The 25403-nt window shown below is 33.8% G+C and overlaps 1 protein-coding gene across 1 annotated transcript in view; it reads right to left on the bottom strand.

The window, feature by feature from the left end:
• Window positions 1–4769: 4769 nt before the first annotated feature.
• SS18L1 (SS18L1 subunit of BAF chromatin remodeling complex) overlaps window positions 4770–25403 on the bottom strand; it is a 54994-nt gene continuing 34360 nt past the window's right edge. Inside the window, exons 9-11 of the mRNA XM_051976697.1 lie at window positions 21819–21938; window positions 10812–10939; window positions 4770–8748 (exon numbers count right to left, since the gene is read on the bottom strand). Coding sequence (XP_051832657.1) covers window positions 8722–8748; window positions 10812–10939; window positions 21819–21938 — 275 coding nt within the window. The 3' untranslated portion in view covers window positions 4770–8721. The remainder of the gene's footprint in view (window positions 8749–10811; window positions 10940–21818; window positions 21939–25403) is intronic.

Raw genomic sequence — 25403 nt, 5'->3', positions numbered from 1 at the left:
CCAGTCATTTAGGCTCTATGCTTTGTTGTCAACGGACTGGTCAATTTTCTGAGAGCCCCCACAGCTATGGATCATAACATCTGAAGGAGTTACAGGGCAGCCTTTGCTGACACAGGTATTGCAGACTAGGAATGAGATAAATTGGAGGCAGAGGAAGAGGAGAGAGGTCAGACAACACAACAGTCTTTCAGTCAGAAGTGCCTCTTAGTCTCCTTGTATCATCTTCTCACAAGAGGAGATCCAGTCTGGGTTGGAGCTCCAGCAGCCACTGTCAAGTGGCTCCCATGTATTCCAACACTTTGTACTTCTGGGTCTTTTAATTTTTTTGCAAAAATAAATACAAAACTTAGAATCTAATCTGTTATACATCTGTGTTGAAGTCTTTTATATCCTTTATTGCATGCTAGTCATTAGTGGAAAATGCTGCACATTCACTTTGTGCTTTCTATTGCTCTTTGGGTCACCTAAGTGTTATGGCATTCTGTGATTTAAAATTACATAATATCAGGGTTTTTTTTGGTCTCTCAGATAATATTATTACTGCCATCACCCTCCCAAAGCCACTGATGATGTAGAAATCATCAATCACTATTGATTTATATGCCTACTTTAAGATTTGTAAAATGCTTACCATAAAGTAGGTGCTATTATTATTTCAATTTTAAGCATGGCAAAACTGAAGTTGAGAGAAAAGTTAGATTATTTATCCAGATCTCATAGCTAGTTTCTTGGCAAAATCTGAATTCAGGTCTTCCTGACTTCAAGTCTAGCATTCTAGCTATTGTACCACCTAGCTGGATCTTGATTATTTTTGAAAACTCAACTCAGATGTCACCTCCTACAGGAAGACATTCTTTAGGGTTGCTATCAATTTGTAAGGCCTTTTCCTTAATAGACTTTTTTTTAGCACTTTGTTCACCACCTGACACACTTATTTGGTAATCCTGCATATTAGTTTCAACAATATTTATGTTTTATTTTCCTCATTGGGCTTTGTTTCATGAAAGCAACAAATACCAAAAAAATTAATTCCCCTACTGGCACTCATGTTTATAGAAGTGCATATTTGGCAAATTTCTATGAGAAAGTGCATATAGATTATAGAAAAAATTAAGGTAGTTTTTATGGTTCCTGTGAGTAAATTAGGATGTAGTAGAGACAAGATGACAAAGTAGCAGGAAGAGATACAGTCAAGCTCTCCAAACAAAAACCTAGCATTGTTATAGCTATTGTCAGACATAAGACTCAAATCCAAATCTTCCTGATTTTGAGGTCAATTCTTTAGTCATTATACTATGTTTTAAAATATCTTATGAATATAAATATAAAACTTGGGATCCAATCTGTTATAAGTTTCTCTGACTACATGACCAGCTGTTTTCTTTTTGGGTGTTATATGTTATATGTAAAGTCTTTTTATATGTAAAGTCTCAAGTCTTTTACATCCTTTATAGCACAGTAATCATTGATGGCAAATGCTGCCCATTCATCCTGTGCTTTCAGATAATCTCCAACAAAGATTTAGAAAATATTTCAGACCAAGTCCTGGCCAAGAAATCTAAGGAAAAAAATTAGTCATTTCTAGCACAAATCAACAAAGAGAAACAGGCATGTGAATTTGGAAGACAAGATGTGACAAGTGCCATGAGGAACACTGGAGTAGACAGGAAATAAAAAAAGACTGAAGTTGTGCACCAGGTAAAGAAGAGATCCAAGATCCATACAGGGGAACCCTATTCTTGTGTAGGCTGTAGAAAGAGGTACCAGCAGGCAGCTCTGTGAATTTCCAGGTCACAGTTGCAAGGCAGAATGAGATGGGGACATATGCATATGGGTGGTGTTCCAGGATGAGGAAGATTACAGGTGCTAAACTGTGTAGAGAGTAAAGAACAAGTTCAGAAGCAAATAGTATTTTATGTGACTCTGACTCCAGGACCTGAGTAGTGTCTCAGTTTCAGTCTCCTGTCTATTGTGAAACCTGTAGCAGAATAACCAGGCCAGTTATTTCAGATCAAAGAAGAGGCTGCAATATCTTTCCAGCTGGCTATTAATATTTAAGTCTAGCAGTAGTCTTCTGTAACTTCCAAAGAAGGGCAAGCCAATAGGATGTTATGCAGACTCAAACCCATATAATGAACTTGCCAAGCTTAAACTTTGCCCTGGATCAGAACGCTTTGTAAGCACCAAAAATTTATAGGTCCCCAGCCTGAGCTATCTCTGAGAGCCTAGAGTAATACTATATTTAATATTTCCAAGAAAGCAGCAGAAGTATACAAGGGGACAAAATTTTGACCCAGATCCAGAAGATCTCTTCAGACAGAGTCTGTTCAGACTGTGGTCTTAATATAAAATGCAAACTCAGGAAGATTGGAAGAATGAGCAAAAAAAAAAATCCACAATAAAGAACTCTTCGAGTGACAGGGACAATCAATAATCAGCTCCAGAAGAAGAAAGTGATACCAAAACATATATAAAGAAAACCTTAAAGAAAAGCATAACTTGGCACAAATTCAATCTGAATTCCTAGAAGAGATGAAGCAAGAATTTTTTTATATTTAAAAATACTTTCATAAATGAAATTAAAGTTTAGGGGGGAAATAGAAAAGAAATTAGAGGTTTGGAAGAAAGAATTAGGCAAATAATAGTCTGGCAGAAGAGGTACAAAACCTTGCCCAAGCTACAAACTCTCTGAAAATTAGAATAGAACAAATAAAAGATAATAACTTCATGTGACAACAAGAAATATTAAGAAAAACTCAAAAGATTGGGAAAAATATGAAAAAGTAAAAGGTATAACATAGCAAAAACAACTGATCTGAAAAATAAAATGAGGAAAAATAATTTAAGACTCACTGAATTCCCTGAAAGTCATGACCAAAAAAGGATCTAGACACCAGGTTTCAAGAAAACTCCCCAGATCTCATAACCAGAGGCAAAATAGAAATAGAAATAATCCACTGGTCAACTCCTGAAAAAAACCTCAAAACCAAAATTCTCAGGAATATTATAACTCAAACCTACAGCTCCAAGTCAAAGAAAAAAAAATACTGCAAGTAATAATAGAGAAAGAATTTAAGTACCAAAGAATCACATTCAGGATCACACATGATATAGTAGCTATCCCTATAAATGAATGGAGAGATTTTGGAATGCAATATTACAGAAGACAAAAGATATGCAGGCTTACAACCAAAATATCTTACCCAGTAAAAGTGACTGTAATCCTGTGGGAGGAGAATGAATCTTTAAAGAAACAGAAGACTTCTAAGTATTCCTAAAGAAAAGACCAGAAACTTTGAAATAGAAACACATGAAGAAAAACATAAAAAGATAGACATGAGCAAAGAATCTCAGGGAATTAAACAAGGAAAAAATGTTTATATTCTAATATATAGAGATGATATGCATATTCCTTTATAATTCTATCATCATCAGGGACCACAGAGGGAGTATAATTAGGGGTCTTGAGAATGGTTATATTATATTAGATGGTTTTAGAAAAATAGAAACTGAGGAAAAGAAAAACACATTATGGCCAAGGGTGAGGGAGAGAAAGGATGAAGAAAATTATCTCACATGATTGGGGGGGGCATAAGGAGAAATCCACACAAAAATGGAGAAATGGGTGGAGAAGACAACAGTAGGATCTAACTGTTATCTGAACTGATTAAAGGAAGGAAGAACTGGGTATACAAATACATTTTACTGAACAGGGGAAACCGGGAGTAGGCAAAGGATGGATAAGAGGAAGAGTAGAATAAGTAATAAGGAAGGGTTTTCCCTAAACCTTTGCTAAAGAATGGTCAGATCAAAGAACAAATCACAAGAACAATTTAAAATTTCATTTAAGATGAAAACAATGAGACAAAATATAAAAATTTTGGGGATTTAGCCAAAGTAGTACTTAAGGGAAATTTTGTATTTATATATGCTTTCATCAATAAGAGAGAAAGAGCAAATTAAATTGGGCACACCACTACCTTCCCAATTCCTACTGCCTCCTCTCCCCTGTGACTGGAGGGCTGGGGAGTAGAGCACTAAATTCTTCCTAAAGCAGTTGGCTATCTGGACTTTCCAGCTTAATCTCCTCTTAGTATTTGTAGCTCTGCTTGGATTGAACTCCATGGAATATGAATGTCCTCTCACTCCTTCTTCCCTCCCCTTTCCACATTTCTTTTCTGTATTGTCTTCCTCCATTAGATTGTAAGCTCTTTGAGGACAGATACTGTCTTTTTTTTTCTTATTTGTATTGCCAGTGCTTAGTACAGAGTTAAGCATAGAGTAGATGCTTAATATTTATCAAACTGAATAACTGGAAAACCAACCAACAAATTAAATACTACCAGTTAAAAACCAAATGCCCTATAGATTTTATAAAAAACTATCCTGTTAAGATTGTAGTTTCAGTATCTTTTATCTAAATATTTAAAAATATTTGTGTAACAACTCTTAGAAATTCTAAACTATAAGTGCAATATAAGGCATTGTTCTAACATCTAGACATGAACAGAGTATCAATTATTACTTGTAGTGTTCCTGGTATTTTCCAAATTTATGTTGTTAAAATGTTTTCTAGTTTTCTAATAATTTGGATATTACAATGAACAGTTTTACAATGTGAAACCATAGTATTATTAAGTATGTTGAAATATTATTGTTTGCTTACAAACAAATAAAAGTGGGCGGAGGCGGCTAATGAATGTCTGAACATGATTTGATGAACATGTTAAGAGTTAAATTGAATCTATTTGTTCATAATACAGTAGTAATGTGATTTTTAGAAGAACCAGTTTATTAATAGGTTACATCAAAAGCATAAACTCCATTTGTACACCAAACTCAAATCTGACAGGGAAAAAAACCAACTAACAATCAAGATGATTACTGAAAAATGTACTGTATTCACAATTGACAGAGACTAAACTGATTTGTTCAATAAACAGGAATGTAGTAATGGCAATAAATTTTCAAATGAAAATGAGAACACTTTTCTTCTTTTTACAATAATGAATGGATGCTACAGACTCATCTCTATAAAATATCTGACAAAATCAGAGGTCCACTTAGTCTCCATCTATATAAACATATTAAGGCTTCCTTCACATTTCTAGAAAGCCTTTTCCCACCATGATACCTTTAACAATGGCTTTTGAAATGAGTTCCTTATATTATTTGTAATATTCTAAAGTTATATCATCAAAAGACACGGATCAACACAAAACTACGATGCATGATGATCTTTGCATAACAATCTCATTTTTTCAACAATTCTGAAAACTGTCACCACCATTTCTCAAATGCATTATTGTGATCTGTCAGACAATAAGGGGTGAGTGTGGGCATCCATTTCCCAAAGTCCCCAACTCCTTTTTTACTGGTCTTTAGTTACTAGTTTATTTAAAAAAAAAAAAAAGTACCATCAACACACTCCACGAGCAAGTCATTTTAGCCTAAGCCTTTTTTTTAAACATTCAATATTACAGAAGTTGTGATACAATTGATGAAAAAGTCAGAATTGCTGGCATTACTTTTCCTTCCCACAAAAATACATAAAAATGGACAACACATTAAATAAACATTTGTTATTAATAGTTAGAAATATTAACACCAAAAAATCATGTATAAATTAGGAAATAAATGTATAAACTATTTTCCAAAGTGCTCTTTTAAATATATACACAACATTCAAGAAATTCTTAATGTAAGACATTTCAGACTGGTACAGTAGTGGCAATGTATTTTTAAAATGTCCTTTTCTCTCAAAAGCATTTTTCAGCACTTAAAAAATGTACATAAGAGGCATATTTCCATGTTGGCAAGAAGCAAAATAAATTGCATCTTCTTTGCTATCTAAATCTTTAAATATTTTCAATGGGAATTTTCAAATTAGTTGTTTAACAATTGTGATGAAGGGAAAGAAATGGCAAAACCACAAGGGACAGGTCCCTTAAATTCAATTTCTTGTAACATTTTTAGCAAAAACTTTTAATTCAGCAATGGCAGAATTCAAGTAACATTTAGGACAGATAATGTAAGGTCAAACAAAAAGCAACCTAAAAAGGAAGAGCTTTCTAGAGTTGACTAAAGATAGAAATGGATGGAAATCTGAGGTGATGCATTCCCAGTACCAAGAAATATTCAGATAGGTATTAGATAACAATCTGACAAGGAAGTTGAAAATTAGATCCCAACTTTGAATGCAGGTTATTCTTGGGGATCTTTTACCTTTCTGAAATTTAATGAACATGAAAGAAATGGATAAGATGATGGAAAGCCTTTAAAAGTAAAATGGAAGCGATAGGAATGACAGCAAAGTTGGACAATAAGTATGGCTGAAAAAATCCAAGGTACTGGTTTTTGTCACATACCAAAAGGCTCTCCAAGTACTGTGAAGCAGCTATGGGCTGTAATGACTGGAAGCATAGTATAGAAGGAAGAACACCAGATTTGGGGTACCTTCCAGCTTTAAGTTATATGATACTAAATGACTAAGCGCTTTTGTGTAACCTGATCTGCTAATATAATAACCCCAGAGCAATAATGAAATAAACTCAGTAAACCAATGCCTTACGATTTGTGGATAACTTTAGTTCTCAAAGCTGGTATCTACTTGTTTTAAATTGTCTATACCCACAAATCACCTCAACTTATACTAAAGTTGAGTTATATACTTTGTGTATAACCTATACTGCAGAGATAACACAATGAAGAACTGGAAGTACTACTACTGGAAAATCTAGTGTGTGTAACAAAAAGGAGTCAAGGGAGTATGAGCTTTAAGAACTATTTTTTGCCTCCAAATCTACCAAGGATGAATGAAAGTCAGGTTGGAAAAAAGCAATCCTTTTTTTCATACAGTTCCAAACAATCAAATACTCTTTGTTGATCAATTTTATCAACTGATGTATTTGTTGATTAGTTGGGTGAAAGGCAGTGAAGTACAATTGGAAAAACACTGGTCTGGGAGTCAGAAGACCTAGCTTCTACTTCCTAATCTGCCACTAACTACATGTGTGATCTAATGCAAGTCATTTCTCTTACTGGGCCCTCAGCTTCTCCATCTGTAAAATAAGAGCTAGATTAGGTAATCTCTAAGGTTCCTTCTAGCTCTAAAATTCTGTGACCTAGCTCTAAAATTCTGGGATCCCAATCCACTGTTATCTGAAAGAAAGAAAACAAATGTATATATCTTGACATATCTATTTTTCTAATTTTGAGTTTTCAAAATATAAACCTGTAACAATAATAAAAAAGACTATCTCCACCAGAATTAACATATATAAAAAAGATGATATTTCCTTCAGGTTATATTTTGTTCTAATCTAAAGATTGTATTTAGTTGAAGTATTTCCCCAGTTCTTTTTATTTTCCTATTAAATAAAAATTTTATTATCCAAATAAAGTTTGATCATACTCAAACATATATGATATTAGAAATTTATTCAAGTTTTTTCTTTAATAAAATTGTTCAAAATGAGTTACTCTGTATTGTTTATGCAGATTTCAGGAACTCTTCACTTAGAAACTAAGCTAGCTACAATTCACCATATAAATTTTCAGATTTCTATTTTTCAACATGTTCACAGTAGAATATGAATTGCCAAAGGGGAACATTTATTCTTTTTTTTTTTTTTTTGCCTGATTTATATTTCAATTAAGTCAAGGTTCCCTGTAGGAAAAGAGGGGCAAAATAAACTTAGCCCAGAAATACATCTTTAATTAAGACTACAAAATTTGCTTGGAGATCTGAACTACCTTGGAAGAAATAATATACAAAGAATCAACTAACTACTTGACAGGAAAATTTGGCATTAATATTTAAAAGTATCTATAAATGTAGATCTAGCACATTTAAAAATTCAAATGTCAGAAATGTTTAATTAGATCAACATAGAATAAAGCAATATTATTTTGCTTTAATGGACCAATTCCCTAAGAACATCTTTTCTTTCCCTTCATACCATACTCCTCAATCTATATTGTCCACTAAGACACCTCTGTGGAGTCAGATTATTTTGAATAAATGATCCCTCTTTACCTTTTAATGCGAAAATGTAGACCTTGTTGGACAGACTAAATCAGGATGTGACATGGGTAATTAGTAAGCACTGGAAACTACTGTTCATAATATTTCCAGTAAACGAAACATTTCTCTTTTTCATTGTGTAGCATGGAAAGTGACATACCACAAAGAATGCCTTTGCCTCTAAAGTAGTACAGTTAAGAGGCATATATTTCAGAGGCAACCATAAGCCATGGACGAGCTGCATTGCATTCAGCTAAACAGAAGTTCCTAACCTACATTAGGATGGATAGAGAAATTAGACCTAAGGTCCATTTCTATAAATACATGGATTGCAGGATATCCTAGATGTTTCCCATAATTGGGCACAAAAAACTCTGATGATAAAATGACCCCTAAAGCTATTTAGAAACATCAAGAATGGGAAGAAGAAGAAGGAAAAAAGAAAAAAAAAAAGTTGCATTGTAGCAACATACAATACTATACACAGCACCAAATATATCAGACCATTAAAGCATTGTCTCTTTACCAGTATAGTGCACTGCTTCATCACCGGCATGAAATGAACACTGTTCACATACAGACACTGCTTTGTGCTAAGGAATAACCAACATATTACAATTAGTCAAAACCTTCTGTACATCGAGTTCCAAAGATGAACATAGCACTGAAATGAATCCACCAAAGAAGCTTGTCCCTTATTGCTGATAATTCCCGTACTGGCCCTAAAAGAGAATGTTTAAATAAGATTATATTTTTGTGATTAATAATGTTATATTTTTGTTAATAAGAGTATATTTTGTGGAAGGAGGGCTATATGTCCCTAACTAAGCTGGACTCCCAGATCCTGGGCATAAAGAATACCCAAGTTAGGCAAGAAATATTCTATTTGACTGAAGAAAACCAAAATGTACATAATTTACATGAGATCAGCTATTAAAAGAATCTTCCCAGAAATAATCCATCCTGTAAATGGTTTAGAGTCGTGTTACCAATGAGACTGAAATATCACCTGAAGGCTGGTAGCTTAAAATATAATCACTGCAAACCTTGGAAATTATAGCTTCTTATGAAAAGATATTGAAATAAGAAAAGGCAAGAGCATACAGAGAACTCTGGTGGTGATGGAGAATAACATTTACCAATGTGTTCTCTGCAGGCTATAAGGGAGATGGTATCCTGGTGAGATGATTCAATTATCTGGTTAGTAGAGGAGAATAACTATCAAGCCATCACAGCTTGATGAAAATATCTCTTATGATCATTCAATTCCTATCTAGACTGTATATTCACCAACACATTCTAATTATTAATCAGGTTTCCCAGGAATTTTGTACCAGGAGGAGAAATGTTCTGATGGATTGGCCTGAATAGTTAGCCTGTAATTTCCTTTTCTTAATCATTGGGCTGACATTCTGGTTTGGAAATCATTGTGTTATGAATTTATTTGATGTGATTCTTTTAGAGACAGATTTCCCTGGAAAAACCTGAGGAGACATTGCCCAAGGCTGGAATTCTCATGATTTGCCTGTCTTTCTTCAGGTCCCACCTAAAATTGAAAATCATATAAGAAGTATTTCCTAATCCTCCTCTATCCCAGTCCTTCCCGCTGTTGATTATCTCCAATTGATGCTGTATTTGTCTTTTTTTGCATATAATTGTTTTCATGTTGTCTTCTCCGTTAGACAATGAGCTCCTAAAAAACATGGACTGTCTTTCACATTTTGGGGGGATTTTTAACACAATATCTGGCACATAGTAGGTGTTTAATAAATGCTTACTAAATGAAATAGATTTGAACTTACTGGAACACAAAGTTCCTTGATCCTTGAAACCTAAAATAGCTTTCTTATACTTTTTCTTATGCATCTTCTTGTTCTTTAAAAATCATAATTCTTAAACACAGATTAAATTAATACTTATAGAATGTTAGACAGATATTGATTTCCTTAAAATCTATTTCTTTTTATTCCTCCTCTTACTAAATTAGTTTTTATAACTCTGATATAATTTTAGTAATAATTCTATTAAAAATTTAGAAATAAAAACTCAATGTGAATATTTTTTAATTGAATATGTATATATAACAAGGGTTTTTTTTTTATTTGAGGAGAAAATAAATGCTCGTTAATTAAAAAAATAAAATGTAATTTAAAAAAGAGCATAAGTTCCTTAAAAGCTGGAACTTTTATTTGGGTAGCTTCATATCCCTGGTTTCAAGCACAGATTCCCATACTAAATAGCTGCCTAATAAATACTTAATTAAACTGAATCATGTGTATTCATTTTATCCAAATTAGTAAAAAGTAAATTATTTGCACTTTAGACCAGTTTTTCTACTATAACTAGTCTGCATATTGCCAGTCAAGGGCAAATTTCTTCTGGTTTGCTAAACTTATTACAAGAGGTTCTCAATAAATCAAAATTCAGAGTTACCATACATTGTTCCTTTCGGATTCTAAAACAATGATTCCATCAGCGCTACTATTGGGTTATTTGAAGAACCAAACCTACAGTTTTCAATGTCAAAGATATATGATTAGTGGCAAAAGGACACATTAGTCTATTTATCAGTTGCAGTCATTCCATTTTAAGATCTTTAAAAAGCTACTTGAAACATTGATAGGATAAATGACTTATTGTAATTCATCCCTCTACTGCTTAGACCCAGGTTTTTCTGACTTTATTTCTGGTACCTTAATGGTATGGTTATCTGGGAGCAGTGAGAATTTCTTTAATAATTATAATTTCTAAGATAATTATCTTTGAAAATTTCAGAAAAACTTGCCTGTTCATAACCATAAGGCCTCTGTTGTTGGGCAGATGGTCCTGTTTGAGAAGCTCTATAGCTTCCATACTGTTGTCCCTGTCCTTGTTGGTAGCTGGAATACTGTGATGAAGCTCCTTGAGCAGGACCTGAGAAAAGAAACATGAAAGGTGAATTATTACAAAAATTTTATACTGCTGATTTATATATAAAATATAAGTTAACTTTATTCTTGATAGAGAATATATTTAATTTTTTTAAACCCACAAATGCTGAAATCAATATTATAATTTTGGAAATTGTCTTCATCCCCATAATATCAGAAATTATTTCAAACTCTTCTGTTATTTAAGGGAGTGCTTATCATTAAGGTCCAGACAGATAATGTGCCAATATTGAAAAAAATATTTAAAGTATAAATATAAAAAAGATTTTTGAGCCCTTGGTTCTATTTTTAAGTGCTTAGTTTGCATTATCTAAAACATAGGTGATCTCAATAATCATTCAGGGAAATGATTCTACTATTATTTGATAGGAAAAGCAATTATTGGAGCTAAAGCAGAATAACGAGAACTGAAGAAGGAATTCTGAAGGAGGTTTGGATGATTTTGAAATTTTCAAGACCAAATAATGAGGTTGGAGTGAGACATTTGGAGCAAGAAGATGACAATTCAAACTGGTGGAAAATTCATTGGCAAAAACAAGATAAGACAAGTGAGTAGGACAATAGAACACTGACACGGATTCATCTACTTGAATGGCTTGGTTGGCCCAAAAATAGCCATTCATGATTCAACATCTTCTTGCAAAAAAAGTGTCTGGAAGAGGCTGTTATTCCTCAAAGAACATATGACATTGAAGAGAAAGGGAAGGAAAATGGGGCAGTTATGTGTCATAGTAGATGTGGAGGTAGGAAGGGAAGGAAACAAGCATTTATGTAGCATTGACTGTATGTTAGGCACTGTGCTAAGGGGGCAACTAGGTGGTGCAGTAATAGAGCATTGGGCTTGGAGTCTTCCAGGAAGATTCATCTTTAGAAGTTCAAATCTAGCCTCAGACACTTACTAACTGGGTGACCCTGAGCAAGTCACTTAATTCAATTTGCCTCAGTTCCTTATCAGTAAAAGGAATTGCAGAAGGAAATGGGAAAAATTTTCAGTATCTTTTTCAAGGAAAAACCCCCAAGAAAACATCTTCACAGTTAAAGGTTCTGATAAAGACCACATTTCCAAAATATATAGAGAATTGACTCTAATTTATAAGAAATCAACCTATTCTCCATTTGATAAATGGTCAAAGGATATGAACAATTTTCGATGATAAAATTGAAACTATTACCACTCATATGAAAGAGTGTTCCAAATCACTATTGATCAGAGAAATGCAAATTAAGACAACTCTGAGATACCACTACATACCTGTCAAATTGGCTAAAGTGACAGGAAAAAATAACGATGAATGTTGGAGGGGATGTGGGAAAACTGGGACACTGATGCATTACTGGTGGAGTTGTGAACAAACCCAACCATTCTGGAGAGCAATCTGGAATTATGCCCAAAAAGTTATCAAAATGTGCATATCCTTTGATCCAGCAGTGCTACTGCTGGGCTTATACCCCAAAGAGATACTAAAGAAGGGAAAGGGACCGGTATGTGCCAAAATGTTTGTGGCAGCCCTTTTTGTAGTGGCTAGAAATTGGAAAATGAATGGATGCCCATCAATTAGAGAATGGTTGGGTAAATTGTGGTATATGAATGAAATGAACAGCAGGATGATTTCAGAGAGACTTACATGAACTGATGCTAAATGAAATGAGCAGAACCAGGAGATCATTATATACTTCAACAGCAATACTATATGAGGATGTATTCTGATGGAAGTGGATTTCTTTGACAAAGAGAAGATCTAACTCAGTTTCAATTGATCAATGATGGACAGAAGCAGCTACACCCAAAGAAAGAACACGGGGAAATGAATGTAAACTGTTTACATTTTTGTTTTTCTTCCCGGGTTATTTTTACCTTTTGAATCCAATTCTTCCTGTGAAACAAGAGAACTGTTTGGTTCTGCACACATATATTGTATCTAGGATATACTGTGGCATATTTAACATGTATAGGACTGCTTGCCATCTGGGGGAGGGGGTGCAGGGAGGGAGGGGAAAAATCGGAACAGAAGTGAGTGCAAGGGATAAAGTTGTAAAAAATTACCCTGGCATGGGTTCTATCAATAAAAAGTTATAATTATTTAAAAAAAAACAAAACAAAATGGGGTCACAGGAAGTCAGATACAACTGAATAACAAAAACCATAAGTGCTTTTACAAAAATATCTCAATTGATTAAGTGCTGTCATTATCCCATTTTAGACCTGAGGAAACACAAAGAGGTTAAATGATTTGCCCAGGTTCACACAACTAGTAATTGTCAGAGGCCAGATTTGATGTCAGCACTTTCTGATTCCACACCTAGCATTCTCTCCAATGAATCATATTATCTGTCTCAGTAAAGTCCCAGACTCAGAATTGGGAAGACTTGGCTCCAAATCCTGTCTTAGGTATATGCCAAATGAGTGACCTTGAGCAAGTTACTTAATTTCCTTGGGCATCATTCCCCTTCTCTACAAAATGAGAAGGCTGAACTTGATTTCCTCTAAGGATCCTTTCAGTTCTAAAGCTGTAATGTTATGAAGGATCAAAAAACACTAGAAATTAAGAGATGCGATTATTGCAGGAGTCCTCAAACTTTTTAAATAGGGGGCCAGTTCACTGTCCCTCAGATTGTTGCAGAGACAGACTATAGTAAAAACAAAAACTTTGTTTTGTGTGCCTTTAAATAAAGAAACTTCATAGCCCTGGGTGAGGGGGATAATCGTCCTCAGCTGCTGCATCTGGCCCATGGGCCATAGTTTGAGGACCCCTGGAAAGTACAGGGAACTGAATCTTCTGAAGGGCAGTCAGCTGCTTGTCTTTCAAGAAATGGTGATGTCGCTATACAAGACTAATGGCTGATAAATCATCTATTAAAGGTCAGAGAAGGAAGAGAAGAAGATTGGATAATGAAGCAAAACTCCCAGCTGAGACAGCTATTTCTTGGCCTGAGGCAACAAAGAGGTTTACTGTTTTTCTAAGGTATAAGACATGACAGACCTAGTCACAAATCTTACAGGACTAGTTAAAGCAGAACACTAACTCTCCATTTATGGTACTAGTGTAATTACAGAAATATTTTATCAAAAGGAAAGTATTGCTGAAGATTAGAAAGAAAAAAAAAATGAAAACCTTAGAAGCATAGACTTCTTGGTGTCTCCATCACTGCTGCTGAGGGATGGCAAAGTCTTCAAAAGAGTAAAGCAATGGAAAGACTTACATGAACTGATGCTAAGTGAAGTGAGCAGAACCAAGAGAACATTGTACACAGAAACAAGAAGATTATGTGATGATCAATGGTCATGGACTTGACTCTTTTTCAACAGTGTGATGACTCAATGCAATTTCAATAGGTATGGGTTGGAAAGTATCATCCACATCCAGAGAGAGAACTATGGAGATTGAATGTGGATCGATGTAATGGGCTGAGGCTTGAGTTGATGCACTGAGGTCCCAAGCACATGAGGCTAAATAGTAATTGGACCATACTCTATTAATATATAAGCTTGGAGAAAGAATGGCCCCCGCCCACTCTTTGTGCAAGTCCTGATGTGTTGTATAGGAAATGACGATTCTGGTGGGTGGAGGCAGGGGAGTGGAAAAGGAAGGGGAGGAGAGACTGCTTGGGAGCCATCTTGACTACCTTTTTCTGTTTTGTTTCTCTTCTTTTTGCTTTTTTTTTTTTTTTTTTTTTTTTTTTGCTGAGGCAGTTGGGGTTAAGTGACTTGCCCATGGTCACACAACCAGGAATTGTTAAGTGTCTGAGGCTGGATTTGAACTCAGGTCCTCCTGACTTCAAGGCTGGTGCTCTACCCACTGAGCCTTGTTCTTTTTTTCTTTCTCACATTTTTTTCACTTTTTACCTGATTTTTCTTTGCACCACATAACAAATATGGAAATATATTTAGAAGAATTTTTAGAAGAATTTAGAAGAAATATCTTTAGAAGAATTGCATATTTAATCTTTATTGGTTTGGAGAGGGGAGAGGAGAGAGAGAAAAAAAATTTGAAACACAAGGTTCTGCAAAGATGAATGTTGAAAACTATCTCTGCATGTATTTGGAAAAATAAAATACAATTAAAAAAAAAGTAAGGCAAATTTGGGAAGCTGGTGAAGGAGATGGAATTTGAGAATAGGATTTAAATTTTGTTTTGTTTTTTTATTATTATTATGGCTTTTTATTTACAAAACATATGCATGGGTAATTTTTCCTCACTGACCCTTGCAAAGTCTTCTGTTTCAAATTTTCCCATCCTTCCCCCCATCCCCTCCCCTAGATGTCAGGTAGTCCAATACATGTTAAATATGTTAAAGTCTATGTTAAATAGGATTTAAATTTTAAAACCACAGCACAAAATATAGGAATGACATGTTCCTGATCAGAGAATTAAATTTAATGAAGTGCTCTGAAAAATATATTTGCCTAGAATCTTACAAATCTAATCAAAATTACTTTAAACTGAAAAAGAAGGAAATAGGAGAAAACTGCCTACATATATCCACCAAACTTTTTAACTTTGCTTGTGTCATGGATGGACTGCTGTGGAAGTCTGGTGAATCCTATAGAGCCTTCTTATGAGAGAATTAGAACAGCAAGTGGTACTGGGAATTGAACGGACCACACAAATTCTATCTTAGGACTCAATTCTAGAGCTAAAACAGTTCCCTTTATTTTCAATTATGAATCTAGTCCAATTTTGGTCTTATGAAAAAACTTTGTTCAATTGTGGGCATTATAAATGGTCTTTGTTGCACTGTTTGACCTAGCCCTGTGTGGTTGGGAAGCTGGACCACCTCTACCTAATTTGAAAAGCAACAGAAACTGCTTTACAAATATCTCATTTAATCTTCACAACCTTTTGGGTTAAGTGCTGTTTTCATCCCATTTTAAAGTTAAGAAAACTGAAGCTCAGAAAGGTTAAATGACTTGGATTGGAAACCCATTCAGATTGGAAGACTGATGCAAGGATTTTTCTTACAACTTTGGGTTTTGCTTTTCTCAAGCAATCCATATGTCTTATCTGAAACCTGGTCCCACACTGGTAAATCAGTTCTTGTTTCTATGATTCTTTGATTGAATACAGATACTTAGGAAGAGTGGGATACCTCTTTTTTATTTCGGGATACTGCCTTTAGTTCATTCTCACCCACCCCCAATTAGGAAAGTCCCTAATTTTTCTTCCAACTAGAAACAGATTACCTTATTTTGTATCCTGATTAACTGTTTTCTTTAAATAAATTTGTCTTATTTGATTAATTGTTTTTAATGTATAAAAATCTGTCTCCCTCTGTATTCAGGATTCAATGCTAAAACTGAGGGGCCTGGTCTCAATCTGTGAGGCAACTGGCATGCATTGCTTAATAAAATGATATGCTTAGAAGTTCAAACCTTTCTTTAGTTATTCCATCTTTTATTTGCCACATTTGGAATAATGTTTTTAAATGCATTAAATAAAATAGTCAGGTTTACAAAAGAACCAGTAATACTGAAATATAATTATATATATATATAAAAGTTCAAAAAATCCTGCCATAGGGTTGTCATAGCAACAACAGAAGACAAAAGGAGTAGTGACATCCAAAAATTCATAGGAGACAAAATCCAATAAAGAAGCCTGCAATAAAACACAAAGCCTTCAGATATCTGTGAGCAAATACTCAAAGTATGTATAACAGGTCAATTAGCAGTCCCAATTCAAGAAGATAGATTTGACCTCATGATATTATTGAGACTAGGTAGGATGAGATACAAAACTGGAATGTGGCTCTGGTACAGACTTCATCCAGAAGGAGTAAGATTGGTAAAAAAGTTGAAAGATGGCAGAATTCTACTATTTATTAAGATTATACTCAAGTAAGAAAATATAAGTTTTAGAGGAAGAAGTGGGCAGAATCAATCTCTCTCTCTCTCTCTCTCTCTCTCTCTCTCTCTCTCTCTCTCTCTCTCTCTCTCTCTCTCTTTCTCATTATCCTCTCCTTTTCCTTTCTTTCCTCTTCTCTATCCTCTCTCTAAGCTGGACAGCTAATACTTTCTTAATTTGCCTTAATGATAGTTAAATCCTTCAAAAGTTGAACAAAACAACAAAAGAAAACTTTTTTTTTCTGGATCTGACTCACATTAACAATGATGAACTGATTGCTAAGTTGGAAATATTATTAACTTTACAGAAAAGTAATTACTCCATCTGAGAATTTCTGATAGAAGAGAAGACATGAAGTGTAGATTTTAGAATAGGTGAATGAAAGACAGGATGAGTAGCATCTCATGGCTTAAAATTTCTACAGGGAAAGTTAGTCCAAGAGAAATGAGAAGCTCTCAGGAATGAAACCTGAACAATTTGGAGTTATTTGGAAAAATGATTAAACTGTCTCTACCCCTTGACCTAGAGATCTCACTGAAGAGAACATACTGAAAGGAAGTCAAAGACAAAAATTAGTAAAAATATGTGTGTGTGTGTGTGTGTGTGTGTGTGTGTGTGTGAGTATTTTAAGTGGTAGCAAAGAACTGGAAACAACTGATTCCTTATCAGCTGTAGAATAGCTGATACACACATATATGGTATATAAATGCAATGGAATATTGTCATGTTAATAAGAAACAAGAAAAGAATTCGTGGAAAAATAGAAGGCCTTGCATGAATGGATATAGGGTAAATAAAGCAAAACCAAGAAAACAACTAAAACAATGTAAATGAAAGCAACCAAGTTGAAGGAATGCATATAATCATAATGATAAGTCTTGTAGAAGAGGTAAAAAAAATGCACTTCCTTTTGCTGGAGAGGAGAGGAGCTATGGATGTGGAATTTAGCATACACTCTCAGATATGATTACTGTATATGTTGATTTTGCTTAACTGGTTTTTTTACTATCATAAGGGAAGGTTCACTATGAGTATGTATTAGGAAAGCATATATCCAGAAATGACATCACTGAAAAAAAAAAAAGAAAAGCAAAGAAAAAAGTCTGAAAATGCAAAGGGAAAAAATTTCAATTCAGAGAAAAAAATGAAGTGGTCTAAAAGAACAAAAGTAGATGTTTTAGAAACTCACCAATCAACTTAAATTAAAAAAAAAAACATATGCAGAAGAGGAAAACAAAGGAAGGCAATAGAAGATAAATATAAACATATGAGATGGTCCTGCAACAATTCAGATTAGTCATTCTGAAATTAGAATGAGCTGAACCTGTGACAAATCAGAAAGATGACAAAAATCGATGTGGTTTTTTAAAAAAACCAATACTGTGGGAAAGAATACCACCAAAGTAGGGAAAGGACTATTATTTGAGTAGATAAGTTCAGTGATAATAGATGATGAGAAAAAGACAGACTTTTTCTGAGACAATACCATGTGGTAGATAGGATACTGTACCCAGAGTCAGGAAGATGGGTTCCAATCTTATCTCAAGCACTTATTAGCTGAGTGATGTGGATAAAGACATTTAACTTCTTTGTACTTTATTAACTTTTCTGTGCTTAATCTGTCAAATTAGGGTACTAGACTAAGTGGCTTCTAAGGTCTCTTCCAGCTCTGACTCAATAATCTTAAAACAAATAGAGAAGATAGTAAGCAAGCACCATGATGAGTACAAATAGATGGTAAAAGAGTTACCCTTGATAAATTCAAGTTAATAAAATGCAGATGAACTATATCCTGGGATGCTGAAAAAAGTGGCAGATGTAAATGTGGAACAGCCATTAGTGATCTTTGAGACTATGGATGGGGAAAAAATGTCACAGGAATAAAGAGAAATACTGTCTTTTTTTTTCTTTTACAAAAAGGAAAGCAATAGGATAGAAAATGACATCTGCATTCAGAGAGAACTGTGCAGACTGAATGTGGATCAAAGCATAGTATTTTCACCTTGTTTATTTGTTTTTTTTTCTCTTTTGGTCTGATTTTTTTTGTACAATATGACAAATATTATGTTTAAAAGGACTGTACATATTTAACCTATATCAGATTGTTTGTTGGGGAGGGGGAGAAGTAAGGAGAGAAAAAATTGGAACACAAAGTCTTATAAAAATGAAATTGAAAACTATCTTTACTTGTATTTAAAAAATAAAATACTATTCAAAAAAAGGAAAATAATATCAAAATAATTATAAACAAATAGGACATTAAAGAGGAAAACAAAGGTTTTAAAAAAGGAAAGGTCAAAATAAATAAGAGTGCCTAGGAGGAAAAAAAAGGGGGAGGGAGAAGCAAATAAAAATTTGCAAACTAAAGGCTGATGAACTTGATTTCATATCCTGGTAAAATTCTACAATTTATTACTAAAGGTTAATTAATAACTTGTGGGAGGGAAAATAATGATCACAAAGAGCCAGCATAGCTTCACTACAAACTATACTACTCTCATTTCCTTTTTCAAAAAATTTTTTAAAATGTTTCCAAGAATGGCAGAAGGAAAAGACTGCAGTTATATTTTAGCAAAGCATCTATTGATTCTTTGGTGTTATTCTTGTGAAGAAGATGAAGAGAAGCATCCTAGAAAGTAATACAATTAAATGGCACTGGTTACATGACATGACTAGACCAAAAAATAGTCTTTAATGCTTAAATATTAACTTGAAAAGAGGCTTTGTAGCAGAGCTTGTCCTTGTGCTTTTTAACATTTTTATCAATGATATGAAGAAAGGCTTAGATGGTATACACAATAAATTTGCAAGCAACAAGCAAATAAACAAAAATATCCAAGTGAGTAGTCAACATCTTAGATAACAAAATCAGGATCCAAAAATATCCTAACAGTCAGTATGGACTGAATGTAATTAGATGAAATGTAATAGAGATAAATATCAAGTTTTACCATTTGGACTCAAAAAATCAACTTCATAAGTATAAAGTAGGGGGTAGGTATTATCACAGAGAAATTTGTCTTTAAAAAATTTCAAGGTTTTGGGGGATTAAAACATAAATATAGCTCAAAAGTATAATAATATGGCAGCCAAAATTTTGCTGCCAAATGTGATTTTAGACTATACCAAGGAAGACTTAGTGCCAAAGACTACAGAACTAATAGTTCCCAATGTGATGATCAGACCACATCTGGAATCTGATATTCAAATCTAGATACCACATTTTGGGAAAGACATTAATAAGCTGAAAAGCATCAAGGGAAGGAGAAGTATCATGGAGAGAGGTCTTGAGATCAAGTCATATAAAGATTAGTTGAAAAAAATGGCAATGTTGAGCCTGGAGAATTATTTGTTGGAAGGAAGGAACTTCAGAGTAGTCTTCTAGTATTTGAAGGATTATTATGTTGAATAGCAAGTAGACTTCCTTTGCTTGGCTCCAGAGATGAGAACTTGGAGCTGCAAAGAAGCAAATGTAGCAAAATCCCAATTTAAGCTGTACAAAAGTGGAATCAGCTGCCTTGTAATTTTCTCCTCACTTGAGATCTTCATACAAAGGTTGTATGACAATTTGAGGGTGTCTTATAGAGGGAAGTTTTGTTTAGGTTAGAACTGGACCAGGAGGCATCTGAGGTATTTTCCAATTCTAATGATTCTGTGATGCTATGAACTTGAATGATCTTAAAGATGCCAAATAATTCTGGTGAAAAGATGAACTGGCTAAAATTTTTTTCTTTTTATTCTTATGGTCCTATTTTTAAGTACAGAAATGATTATTGGTTCTTGAATGTAATGCTAATGGAGTTCAAACTTTAGCAGATGCCACCAAGTTCATCAAGGACCATATTAGCTAAAGTTGAAGGGTCATCATAAGAGTTGGCTATCAGATGAAAATCTAGCCATAGCCACTCATGATGACCATTTCTTAATGCAAAAGGGATTGTGATGTGTATGGGATACCAACCTTGAAGGATTAATGAATTCTTAACATATTCCCTGAACATATCCTATTTCTCTTTCTTTTCTTGACGATGTACAAACTAATGTGATTCTTCACTCTTCTTTGTGTACCGATCTAATTTTATTAGTAGTAACATAATCCAATTATATACTGATGATAATATTAATAGATAACTCACACAGGGCAAGCATTCACAAGGTGGTCAGAATAGGCGATAAAAGAACACTCTCAAGGTTCTTCCTTAAGAACTTTAGAACTGGGGCAGCTAGGTGGCACAGTGGATAAAGTACCAGCCCTGAAGTCAGGAGGACCTGAGTTCAAATCTGACCTCAATCACTTAATACTTCCTAGCTGTGTGACCCTGAGCAAGTCACTTAACTCCTCTTACCTCAGCCAAAAAAAAAAAAAAAAAAAAAAAAAAAAAGAACTTTGGAATCAATTGTGTGACATGGGAGACACTGGCACAGGACCGCCCAGAATGGCGTGCCCTTATTTATCAGAGAAGGTGATCTGCTTTATGAGCAAAGCATAATTGAATTAACCCAAAGAAAACTCTAGATGTGCAAAATTAGAGAAATCCCCAAATGTTTGCATGGACTATTTGTGTCTGACATGTGGCAGAGAATCCCAAGCTTATATTGATCTGCCCAGCCACAGTTGAACACATTGTAATTTGACTCTAACATAATGATGTCATTTTGGTCCTTTTCAAGAACAAAGGATAACAACCAATCAACATAAGTTGTGCTTTTTTTGTTGAGATTCTACAATGGAACCTATCAGCTCAACTTGTAAAAAACAAGTCAACACAAACACTGTGTATAATATCAGCCTACCATATATCACATAATTCATCATCACTAGACAAAGTAGGATAGCCTCGACACTGCAACAGCCTTCTTCCAATAAAAGTATGCCTCTAAGTATACTTAGCAATAAAACTGAACTGAAATGAATGTTCCCTTGGATAGTAAAAGGAAAAAAAAAGTTTCAGTGTGCTGAATAAACATTTTACTAAGGGAGGCAACCCATAGAAGACATGGCAATGCTGTTTTTCTCACCATATCCTTGTTGCTGTCCTGGGTAGCTCTGTTGATTTGGGTATTGCTGCTGTGAATACGTCTGTTGTTGGGCAGCTCCCTGCTGATATCCAGCCTGCTGCTGGCTATACTGAGAATTTCCTAAAATAGGAAAGCAGAGTTCATTTAAAATGATTTCATTATCTAACTTTAGTTGCTAATCAATAACTGAAATCTCCTGAGATTTTTAGAGTCTGTTACTTAAACAGATTTGATTTCAATATTTTTGTGGTTCCAATACTTGAAAATTTGTTTCAAAGAAAAAGAGCCTAAGTTTGCTTCAAAGAGAACTTGTTTCCAATCCAAACACTTCTATTAAGACTACTCTTAGTCTTTCAAAGGAGTGGATACTGAAAACTCAGTTTGGAAGAAAAAGAATGTAGAGAGAAAGAAAAGAAGGTGGAACTAGTTGTTTTTTCACATTTGTAAAGTTAGGTTTTAAGAACTGAGCGCCTTTAGGGTCCTTAGAGAAGGTAGAACAAAATATATCTCCTCGCTCTTGGCTAAGAGATGAAAGATAACCAAGTTAATGTTGTAACTACTGTCAGACAATGCTTATATATCAGATTTTTTGCTTAATGTTCTTCTTTGTCAAAATGGAAAGGGGGTGGAGGATTTCTGTGACATAAAGACAAAAGGCATCAATAAACTGTATCTTAAAAAAAGAAATTAAAGGTCTTTAGTAATAAGAAAACAGACTAGTGATCTGTGGACCAGGAGTTTAGAGGAATTGATCTAATGATCTCTTTTAGGAAAATCTTTTCACTGGCAAGAAAGCCAGAGCTCTCAGAAATTTCTGTATCTAAGTTACAACTGAGTAGGACGGCACAGCACTGAGAAGATAGAATCCAAGAAAAGGAGTCCAAAAACTAACATATTCATATTTAATTATAGCAATGGCCATAGTCTCTCTGAAATGGTCAATGGGTGTTTAAAAGGAAGGTGATACAGCATTCTAATCCTTAAAATCAATGCTTTGCTTAACACATCTCTTCAGTCTGTGACTGAAATATTCCCTTATTCTGGGAATCAGGGTCAGCAGAGTGCAGAAGAAATAAGACTAACTATGGAGACAAATGACTTGGGTTCAAATTTTATTTCAAGTACTTTCTATCTATATAATCGTGGGCAAGTTCACTTCCTTGGGTCTATTTTATGGATGCATTGAACTAGGTGGTCTCTGAGATCCCTTCTAGTTCAATATCAATAATCCTATGAATCATATTTTCTACGAAACTAATCTTTATAATATTTTATACAGTGTTTCAGAATTCAAAAGGACCCCATAATTTATGCAATTCTTTAATTTCATGTATAATCAAGTAGGCTAAATTTGCAAAGTGGGATATACTAGTAGTTTTTAAAGAGGGATTTTTATGACATTTTGGATATAGAGACAAAAGGAATTGAAATTTTGACCTAAATTTACATTATAATATAATGTACAATTACATATACTAGTAAAAATCCATGTTTTTCTTTTGCTTCTCCTTTTCTTTATCCTGTTATTAAAACTTTAATTCTTACTTTAAAAAACTACCTAGTTCCAGTTAGCACTCATTATGAAAGCATCATTTAAAAATAAGTCAAAGACTGGTTTTTGTACTAAACAGAAAAAAAAAGAATTTTTATTATGAAATGACTGCATTATCAAGCAATTTTTTATTTTATTTTAATTTTATTAATTATTTATTATATATAAATAAAATATTTAATAATTAATTAATAATATCAATTTATTTATAACTTTTATATAAAAGTTAAAGAATGATATTAGACATTACTGTATTTTAAAGTAGTTCAACTAAGTCCTCCTAATATGAATCTAAAGAGTTGCCATTTCAGATTCAGCTGTTTAATTCCATTCAACAATTTTCAAAACATCTTTATAAATAGATTCTATTTGTCTTTTCCAATTATTTTCTTTTGAGTAGGGCTTTGTTTAAAAAAAAAACATGCAAAGTACACATTGCTTTTAATTTGCAATTTGTTGAATCCTAAATCTTCATTAATTCCAGTTCTTATGAAGCACACAGTTGGGGCAGATGGGATCTAAGGAATTGTTTACTTATTTCCAGCACAGAAAATGCAAATAAACAGCATGGTCTGAAATGGATAGTTTTTCTAATCAAAAACTGTCCCAGAGGTAAGGAAATGGAGTCATGGTCACAAAAGTGCCAGGACACAACATCTGGTATCCAAAAAATTCTCCACTCACCCCCACATCCCCCATATTTGTTCAGTTTATTTTTAGTATTATTTTATTCATTACTCTTAAAAGGAAAAAAATAAAGTGAAATTATTTGTTTCAATAAGATTTAATAATCTTTTTTACTGGAATTACTTAAAAACTATGGGGGAAATTCAATTTGCAATTACATAGAACAACAAAACAAATGGAAGCTCTTGAATAAAAGTTGTACTTTTCATTTGATACTTGAATAACCTAATTTAAGTCTTTCCAATTATTAAGCATCCTTAGAATATTTCAGCAGCCATTAATTTCTGTTAATCTTTTCTGAAAAGTATAACTCTGGTTCCAACAATAGAGTGGCAAATGAAGCAATACTGTTAAATGAAGGAGACAATTCTCAAAATTGCTTCATTTTAGACCTTCTTTTCATGCCTCTGAGGCAAAATGAGTTTTCCTAAACATATTAAGGTAGCTATTTCTGGGTACCTTTGGTGTTGTATAGTACCACGTTTATTTTCATACACTGATGACAAGTTATATATACTGCCTGAGCAAAAAGAGATCATATTTAGCTGGGGAAAATAGCTAGTCCTTCAATAGGAACAAAATAAAGGGGGAGGTATCAAAGCATAGGCATCAAAAGTACAGTCATCCTGACTGACTCTTCAACAGTGATCAACAATATTCCACACAACTAGTAGAACTGGAGCACAACAAAATGCACTTTTGTATCTTTCCACAGCTGTGCCATCAGGAACAGAACCTCTTCACACCAGCAAAATCTGTGCTTCTAATGGAAAATTCATAATGACTATTGTTATTGTAGGAATATGATAACATAGTGTGGTGACCCAAGAAAACATAACATTTGTTGTTATTTGTAAAAATACTCAAGCCTGATAAAACATGGTGTTCTCTAGAAATTTTTCTTCTCTACAGTATTGATATAAAAACAACAAGAATAATTTTAAAGGCAGAATATGGTTAAAGAATGAACTAGAAATAGCAAAAACCTTTATCCGAATCAAAATTCGCCAAAGTAAGAAAATTTTAAAGGCAAATGAATAACCACTATTTCAAAAGGAATAGAAGCAGTTTGGCAGTGTGGAAATTAGCACTGGAATTTTAGTTACAAAGAACCTGGTTCTATAACTTATACTTATACTATCTTATACTTAGCTGTGAGATTCTGGGCTAATCCCTTAACCATTCTGAATGTCAACTTCCCCACATATAAAATAAGGAAAATGTTTGCATTACCTACTTCCCAAAATCACTGTGAGGACAGGTGCTTTGTAAATCTTTAAATGCTATGTTAACATGAATTATTATGACTCATAAGATTTTAAAATCTCCTATGGCAACCATGGACA

This window comes from Antechinus flavipes, chromosome 2 (genome assembly GCF_016432865.1).
Source record: "Antechinus flavipes isolate AdamAnt ecotype Samford, QLD, Australia chromosome 2, AdamAnt_v2, whole genome shotgun sequence".
In the NCBI taxonomy this organism is placed as follows: domain Eukaryota; kingdom Metazoa; phylum Chordata; class Mammalia; order Dasyuromorphia; family Dasyuridae; genus Antechinus; species Antechinus flavipes.
The sequence above is the reverse complement of the archived record's forward strand: the minus strand, read 5'-3'. Positions and strand labels throughout refer to the sequence as shown.